Source organism: Mastomys coucha, unplaced genomic scaffold (genome assembly GCF_008632895.1).
Source record: "Mastomys coucha isolate ucsf_1 unplaced genomic scaffold, UCSF_Mcou_1 pScaffold5, whole genome shotgun sequence".
In the NCBI taxonomy this organism is placed as follows: domain Eukaryota; kingdom Metazoa; phylum Chordata; class Mammalia; order Rodentia; family Muridae; genus Mastomys; species Mastomys coucha.
In genome coordinates this window covers 79458028-79467225 of record NW_022196911.1, presented here as the reverse complement: position 1 = coordinate 79467225, position 9198 = coordinate 79458028, and the positions used below count along the sequence as shown (strand labels likewise).

The window sequence follows — 9198 nt, the reverse complement described above, 5'->3', positions numbered from 1 at the left end:
TGTTGGTTGTCACCATGACAGCCATGCTCCTGTTGTACTAGTGGGCATATTAGCCAAGCAGGTCACTACTGTAGCTTATGAGGTTCAAGCTGGATGGGACTATTGGTGACTTTTCTGTCCCAACAGATTGCATAGTACTTTCCAGTTCCTTGGAAGGTAGTGAGTAGAAAGGAAACTTCTAACTGAAATTCCGCCTGCTTTCTCAGTGTCCTACAATCCAGGTGGGTGGTATCTTTAGCATTAGGATTTTATGTTGCGATAGACCCGATAACATTTAACATTCTTAGGATTTCCACTTAACAGACAACAAGCTTCTACGGGAGAAACAATGACTTCTCACCTGCCCAGTGCTTCAGGTTGAACCCAGGGCTTTGTCCATAGTAGATAAGCACACTACCGCCAAGCCACATGCCTATTTATTAAGAGGTTTGAACTTTAGGTAATACATTCAACTACCCAAGATCAAAATGCAAGAGGCTAGACTCAAGTCTTACATGTGCAACTACATAACCCATGTGGTAGCTCATGGGATTTGGCTTTATTACCACTGAGGAGTACCACTGGGGTATGCCTGCCCCTCCTAGCTATGTTTGTGGAATGTTTTTACCTGTAACAATTTTTAGACTTATAGAAGATTTACTTGAAGACAATATAAAGAGGTCTCTTATATTCTTCCTCTGCTAACTTCATTTACAGGTTTTTTGAGTAAAAAAACTTTTACTTTGTAGAGTAAAGTCTCTACAAAGTGACTCAGTTAATTTTGAGTGTGTATATAATGTACAATAAATCAGAATTCCCAGATAGGCATCTACTGTTTCCAATTACATGGCTTGATGCTTGGGCTGGGAGGAGTGTTGGCCAGCAGCTTACAGGGTTCTGGGCAGGGAATTCAGTGGCAGCTTGAGCTCCAGAGCTTTCCATCTTTCACAGTGTTAAAGGAAAACTTACTTTCAGGGTTTGTTGTTGTTGCTGTTTTATTTCATGGCTTTACAGACTTAATCCATGGAGGCCAGGACAACCCAGGGTACAGACTCCTCCTGATCTGCCTCCTCCCCCTTTGCAGCAAAGTTCTATTGCTGGGCTCTGCTCGCCTTTAAAGCTTTTTCTCCTCTCAGGGTGAGTCTGTTCACTGTCGCTCTGAACTCACCCGAGTCCACAGGGCCACCTGACTGCTATATTTGCATGAACTGGGCAAGGCTATGGGAAAAGTACAGCTTGTCCAGGTTAGAGACAGACAAAAGGGCTTCAGGAAGCGGTTCACTTGTTTTATAGCCCAACACCACCACACCACCACCCCCGGGTTTCTGAACTCTCTTGGAGATGGTAATATTACCTCAAGCCTTTATTTCCCAGAACACAGTGACAAACAGAGCAAGGCTTGATAAGAATGAGTGCCATCGTAGTCCTCGGAGAGTCTTGCACGTTTGGGAGCATCTGGAAAGAAAGTGATAGGCTCAAGCCACAGATCTCTTGGCACTGAGCAGATGCACCTGAGAGGCCATGTTGGATGCCATGAGCTGGCCTTGTTCTCGTTCTTGAGCATCCTTAGAGATGCTCACAATGTGCATGTTAGGATAAGGACAGGGGGAGACTCACTAGTGTGAGATGGTAACCCCTAACAGCAGGATGAAAGTACAAGCAAACTGAATGCTACCCATTCTCTCCTTAGTCCACCGGGGCAAAGGGATATCGGGTTTACATAGACCTGTCTGCAAGGTTAAGTTATGAGAGAATTAAAGTCCCCCAAAACTACTACTGAGAACTAGCAATGGAAAAGGGAATAGCAAGAAAAGAGAACGCAGTAAAACAGCTATACTATTTCTTTAGTTCACTTATAAACTAATTATTTATTTACTATATGTATTTGTTTATATATTTATGTATGTATATTTATTTATTTAGGGTTTTTGTTTGTTTGGGTTTTGTTTGTTTGTTTGTTTGTTTTTAGACAGGGTTTCTTTGTGTGGTCTTGCCTGACCTAGTACTCACTCTGTAGACCAGGCTGGCTTTGAACTCACAGAGATCTGTCTGCCACTGCCTCTCACGTGCTGGCACTAATGGCATGCACTACCATGGTGTTGTGGATGGTCCTGATGCTGTTTGAATTCTGATGTTAATTCTACTCCCTGAAGAGGAGAGGCCCCCAATGAGCAGTCCATCATGTACTCAGGTGAGCTCATGTGAACCTTCTCCCCATTTTAACTGGTCAATAAAGGCTAGAACCTATGATTGGGCAGTGGAGGGAGAGATGGGATGGGAGGTTTGAGAGTGGGAGCAGGTGGTAAGGAGGCCAAGAGGGGAAGGAGAGAGGACTGAAGAAGAGGAGGAGGAAGCCATACATGCTGGGCCAGAACCACATGGCCAGGAGAAACCACAAGTAGCAAGGGATCTTATAGCTGGGGAGTAAGTTAGTATAGTATTAGATCTACCCAACTAGGCATATAGCTTATAATTATAATATCTGGATTGTGTATTTTTTATATGGACTTATTGGGGTTGGGAATTCCAGCAACACCATGGCCTGGATACTTTTTATTTTGGTGAATGAGAGTTTGCTACATAGCCAGACTTGTGATCCTTGAGCCTCCCATGTGCTGGGCCCAGAGGCAGCATTCCTGAACTGAACACTTACTGTCCAGTCAATGCCCAAGGTAAGCTTGTGACAAGCAAGCCAAGCAGTGAACACATTCCCCCATACTCCTATGGAGTATGGAGGGGTTTTTACAATAGAGGAAAAACTCTCCAGCCACCATGGAACTGCTCTTTTCATTCTCCAAAGCTAGTGTTGAGCATTTTGAAGTTGCCTGAAAACCTGATTGATGGCCTTGTCTTTCTTTGCTCCAAGAGGTGACTCTTAGCTTCTTTGGGTATCTCTGGAACCTTTTTCAATGAACAGAAATATGGTGAGACCCTTAAGGAGAAACTCTGGTGTACTGTGTTTAGAAGGGAGTAGATGTTTGACTTATTGCAGAAGGGGATTGGGACCAGAAAGACACTAGACTGAAGGAAGGCTTTTGGATTATGCTCTGCTCTCTCTTAGCCCACATTGTCCCAGGAAGATTGTTGCTGGAAGATACCAACAGAACCAGTCCTGTATGGTGTCAGACTGATGGAATATTACAGTTAGCTAGAGAGGCATATGATAGATGGAGGCTGGTCTACCATCTCTAAGGAACTTATCCTTCCATTTCCACCTCCCTATTCCCCAACACTGAAGTTTAGCTAATATAGCACCCAAAGGTGACAGCTATTGAAGAAGGGATGCACTCAGTCAAGGGCACTATGGTGGTCAGTTTTATGTGCCAACTCATTTATGTTACAGTCTAGCATTCAAATGCTTAACTCGATGTTGCTGTCATTTGAGTTCAAAATCAATGACCTTAAGAAAAACTAGCTTAGATAAGCTGGGGTGGGGGAGACTGAGTCAGTGGAGATGCTTGAGGAGTGGAGCAGTGACTCCTCCCCTGGTGAAGGTGTTCTTGGCTGGGGATTCTGAACTGGCCTGATGGCTGGCTGCCCAGGTTTGCAGTTGGCAAGGCAAGCCCCAATCGCATGAACCAACTCTAAGCTTTCTTAATGTGTATCCAGCTTGTTTGTCTGGTTGAACCCAAACTCAAAGTGGTTCAGAGAGGCTGAGCTACAGAGTATGGACTGGACTATATGTGGTTGACAAGTTGAGATTAGATGAGCCCAGATGATAATAGCCCTGCCTATGATGGAATATCCTACTCTGTTGGGTGGGATGTCCCATCTGATTCCATAAAACGTTCCTAGGAAGGCACAACAAGAAAGGATCTGGGATTTAGTATACGAAGACACACAGGAGGTGAGCTCTCAGGAGAAAATATGAACTCAGAAAGGATGAAAATACAAGACACTTGGGAGTCAGAACTGACATAAGAGAGAACTATACATTTAGCAAAGCTTCTGGAGGAAATGGGCCTAGTGAATCAGAGAGAACAAGACATAGAACAAACATTCTAGGGAGAACTACATAGACGGAGACATAAGCCATTAAGTTATGAGGTAAGCTGTGTGGTGCAGAGAAGTGTTCTGATAGAGTCAGACAGAGGACACCAAACTTTGGCAAAGTTGAGGGATCTAGGAAAGATAGCAGACACGAAATGTTTCCTGGTGAGATTCTCCCCTGGAAAAACAGGGCTGCTTTTTTTTTTTTTTTTTTTTTTTTTTTTTTTTTTTTTTTTTTTTTTTTTTTTTATCATTGATCCTTTGCAGTGATCCTCCATAAACACTAAACAATGCTGAGAGAACCAGACAATCAAACCTGGACATGGCTTACATGCCATCCAATAAGGTCAAGGGAAGGTCTAAGCACCCCAGATACCAGTGCTGGGCTTGTCACATAGGAACTGGCCCCAATTTCCTAAAGATATTTTAGTTAAGTTCTAACTCCCAATGTATATAGGAACTGGTGTTTTTAATTCACGCTTCTTAAAATTTTGAAACATTGTTTTAAGCGTATTGTGTTGGGGTGGTAATAGTGCACATAAGGGCAGGTGACTCAAGACGTTACAGGTATCTGACTGTCCTGAAGCTGGAGTTAAGGGAAGTTCCGAGCCATCTGATATGGATGCTAAGAACTGAACTCAGGTCGTCTGGAAGAGCAGCATGAAGTATTAACCACTGATCCAGCTCTCCAGCTTCTTACCTCATGCTCAAAAGAACCCACAGGTCTAGTTCCCCAGCCTCTTAATTCATGCTAAGAAGAACCCATACCCCAAAAGTCTTGGTCACACTCCTAAATTAGCTATCTAGTCCTTTAGGATGTTGCATTGCCTCAGAATATAGAGTTCCTAAGCCCTTCCTCCTCCTCCTGTGTCATAACCCAGTAAATAAATGCAGCTCCATTGGGCCTGCTCTGTGAAACATACTCAGTTCATTTTGATTGCTTGATGAGACTTACATTCAATATATTCTCATGTCTTCTGTCCCATCTGTAGATACAGACATGGCAGGGAAAGAGGAATTACTTGGGAGGACATTGTCTATGATGTGCTGAGATTCTCAGGGCTCTGTATGTGCTTGTGGACTCTCTAGAGGCTGCAGGAATGGCTCTCATAAATAAAATAGTCAATATGATACACAAATAAGAACTCTTCAACAAGAAGAATGCTAAGGATAGTTTATTTTGGACCCAGACACATTGGGAAGCTGTCTCCACACTATTGATCTTCCTCTTCCAAGGATGCAATTCTAGGGCTAGGGAGGAGCCAAGCATGGGCTCTGAAGGTCTGGAAGAAATTTCTGGGGCTGGCCATCAGTCATGCTTATAAAGATCCATCTTCTACATGGCTGTAAGACATCTACAATTCAGATTTGATCATGACATTTCCTCTGTTTATAAACCTCTAGTTGTTCAGCCCTCACTCTTTGCTGGTTAGCTCATTGCTGAGTGGATGTGGGCTTGTTCTAGAGTCTCCCATCTAGACAATGGAACTTTCTGTTTTAATCATGTTCCAAATTTTCAAGGAGAGCCACATTTCTCCCACTGTCTGATCTTGCCTCCCTTGTCTGGTAGTCTTTGTGTGTCCTTATTTTGGCTTCTTCTAGTTCTGACATCTTCCCAGACAAAGCTAGTCACCACTGTTAGATTGTTAGAAAGTACTAGAAACTGGTGCAGAGCACATAGTGACACACAGACCATTTCTACAGTCTATTTACATTGCCTTTGAATCTCCATTGAAACACATGTCTGCCTGACATAAGGGCATTCAGGAAATGAATGTTCCCATTAACTTCATTGTCTTCTCCCTCCCAGGAGCACTTGTTTTCTTGAGAGTCAAACTTCTTTGGCTGGGTGGAGAAGAGTGTCCCAGAAGTGATGTCCCAGTTTATGACCATGTGGGTCTAAGTCATGTTGGCTTGTGTCACTTTAGTCATGGTGGAACTGTCTTTGCAGTGTAGAGGACACAGATCATATAACCTGGTGCCCTTCTTCCAGTTCCTTTCTCTTGCACACACTCATATGTACAGCCAGTGGACAAAGCAATATGGGATTATCCAAGGAAAGTCCCCTGGAAACTGACTCAATCCCTTTGACATACCTTGACAGGATGTTGTGGTATGAATGATAATGGCCCTTCTAGCCTTATGTATTTGAATAATCAGTTCACAGTTTTTGCAACTTTGGAGAAATACATTGGGAGGTATGGACTTGTTGGAGAAATTGTATGTCAGGAGACAGGCTAGGAGGATTCAGAGGCCCATATACTTCCCAGTTAATCTCTGCCTCAGGATTGCTTCTCAAGATGTCAGCCTGCAGGCAGTATTCTAGTGCCATGACTATCTGTCTGCTGCCATGCTCCCCACCACCTGGGTCATGGACTAACTCTCTGAAATTGTAAGCCCCCAATAAACTTTCTTCTATAAGTTGCTTTGGTCATGGTATCCTATCACAATAGAAAAGTAAGAAATAGGACTATACTCACTTAAAAGACAGGAGGTTTGCAGACATGACCACAGCCATTGCTGCAGCACTTCATTTTGCCAGAGCATGACCCATCTCCTGAGCATCGCTCCACACAAATTCCAAAAGTGCCTGGGGGTAGCTGAGGACAAGCTCCAGGTTTTTCGAATGCTGAAACATACAATGGTGTTTATGGAGCCTGAAGCAGTCAGAAAGGCAAGGTTGAGAATTGATGCTAGAGATCTATCTGAAGGCTCATTACCTGCAGGAGACTAACTCATTTCAGATCTTCCAATCCACCCCAGGACTCTTCCCTCAGTTTTACCAGCTCCAGTCTTGCTAAGCCCAACTGTTGATTGTGGTCCTTGGGAGAGTGTTCTCCCTTCCTCTAACTCTACAGTCTCAAGAAAGAACCTTCTACCATCACAGCACCTTCTTTACACCTTAGAAGATTTTTATAAAATCTCTAATGACAGTCACACTCTCTCATCACACCAGACCCATGGTTCATCTCTGAGCATGTGTTTTCACAAGTCTCAAATGCAAGCCACATCTCCAAACTAGGGGAGCTGCCCTGATATCTATCCTAGCTTCTGTCAGATATATTTTTCTCCCTCTTTCTGTCTGACTCTCTGTCTGTGTGTCTGTCTCTGTCTCCCTGTTTGTCTCTGTTTCTCTCTTTGTGCCTGTCTGTCTGTCTCTGTGTCTCTGTCTATGTTTCAGGATCTCTCCTTCTCTCTCTCAAGACAAGAAATGCAGAGTGATCACTATTATAGCCCAAAGGGAGCAAGTTTGATTCAAGCAGTGTGTACATGGCTTTTCCCTGTGTTAACTCATGCCCAGGTCCTGGTGGGCTTTGAGCCCTCTCTGCTTTCAGCTTGGATCCCCTTAACACACTTACTTTTGGAATTAGACAGAGCCGAGGCAATATTCATCTTCATGGAAATCAAAGCTACCAGAACAAAGACTGTGGCTGTTTTCATGTTGACTCTGGCTGGGCTGAACTCACAAAGCAATTTATACCCCTAGTAAAGGTAGACGCATGGGCCTGGGAAGAAGTCAGTCAATCAGGAAATACAGAAAAAAAAAAAAAAAGCTCTCCAGTGGTGCATGTCGAGAACTTGGTTCTTTTTATATTTCATATCTAACTTGTCTCTAGTTACAATTAGAGTATTGTTCCTTGGTTGGTTCAAATAACAACCAGGAAAAAGTCAAGAACACAGTTTAGCCCTGTGTTCCTCCTTATATCACTGCTTGGCTCTTGTATGAATGATGATCTTATACTCATACAAGGAAGTATTTATTTCTGTGTATGTTAGCATCTCAGAGTATGAGCTAAAACAGAGACTCTCAGTGAGGAGTGTCAGGGCATATCTGCAGCTTCCTGGACATTCAGTTACATAAGATGTGGCATGCTTCTGAGAGAGATGATGGTGTATCCTTTGGGGCTTTATAGATGATACCTAAACACAGTGGAATCTGGGCCCCTCTTATGTGCAGAATAAATAATGAAGTGACTCTGGGAAGAGATGTATACTCAGAGACTTCAAACTGACTAGGGTCAGTTGAAAATAAAGGGTCAGGCTGGTTGTCTTTGTCCAGTGCTTTCCTGTAAGTCAGGTCTTCATATAGAAGGCTGCATATGTGAGCAGTTAAGGGATGGAGTGGAGTAGTGGAGCAGTGGAGCCACAGGAGAACATGCAGAGTCCCTTGTCCCCAGTAGAGATCCTGCCTATTTTGTTCTCCAGACTATAGACTCAGAGACAAAGCTGTAGTTGGACAGACCAAGAGCTGTGGGAATGGCCTTCACACCATGGACTGACTTTGGAATGTCTTCTCTCTGTATGGTTCCTTCTCAGAGTTTGAGGGGGTTTGTTTTCTCACATGCTTTGTTCCATGTGTGTCCAGTCCTTCCTTCATTTTGAGGAGACGAGACATTCTTGGGTGTCTGTAACTTTTCCCTTGTGTTGTGTGAATGTCATGTCAAAACATTGGCAAAAAGTTAAAAAAAAAAAAACCCTTGTATTTGTTTTTATTGTCATGATTTTGGAACAACCATAAACTCACGACTGCAGTGTTATGGGTTTTTGCTGTTGTTGTTGTTTGATTGTTTGATTAATTTTTTTTGCTTTTGTTGTTTGTTTTGTTGTTGTTGTTGTTGTGACAGGGTTTCTCTCTATAGCTCTGACTTTCCTGGAACTGGCTCTGTAGACCAGACTGGCCTCAACTTTAGAGATCCACATGTCTGTGCCTCACAAGCTCTGGTATTAAAACTGTACACAACTACCAATTGGTTTAAGACATAGCAATTGTATGCAAGCAACTGGCTAGACAGGTTTGCTTTCTTTGGCAACATTGGCCAAGAAAACACAAGTTTTTCTATTTCAACCCTAATTATTACTGTTAACTCTTGGGTCACATATTACATAACAAACTGTAAATTCCCACCTCCCAACCCCCGTGTGTGTGTGTGTGTGTGTGTGTGTGTGTGTTACAAAAAGGGCTGTAAAAGGCTAACTGACCACTGAAGCACTCAAGAGGTTTCAGAGTCTGAAAAGCAGAGAAACAGAGAAATGTAAGTAGAATCTTTATTGATAAGATAATGAACCAGGATGTAGGGGAGAAGCTGGAGAAACTGTGGTGGCTGCAAGTGAGGGCACTCCATGTCAGCAGCTTGAAGCAAAGCTGTAGAGTTGTTGAGTTTAACTGTAGAAGCAAAGAGCACAATCAGATCTGGATGAAGGAACTGGGAGACAGATGGATCCAAGTCC

General features: G+C 43.2%; 1 protein-coding gene across 1 annotated transcript; it reads right to left on the bottom strand.

Annotated features, from left to right (window-relative positions):
• Positions 1-6449: 6449 nt before the first annotated feature.
• Positions 6450-7410, bottom strand: LOC116078931 (WAP four-disulfide core domain protein 18-like). Its single transcript, XM_031354342.1, has 2 exons — positions 7329-7410; positions 6450-6598 (listed from the first exon to the last, which is right to left on the bottom strand). The coding sequence occupies exons 1-2, from the start codon at positions 7408-7410 to the stop codon at positions 6450-6452; spliced, it is 231 nt and encodes a 76-aa protein (XP_031210202.1).
• Positions 7411-9198: the final 1788 nt, after the last annotated feature.

Bases quoted from the DNA above. Each gene is read 5' to 3' on its own strand.
- LOC116078931 (XM_031354342.1), bottom strand. From the start codon at position 7,410: ATGAAAACAGCCACAGTCTTTGTTCTGGTAGCTTTGATTTCCATGAAG. The intron at 6,599-7,328 runs GTAAGTGTGTTA...TGTATGTTTCAG, and splicing joins GGCTCTGTCTAATTCCAAAA to CATTCGAAAAACCTGGAGCT.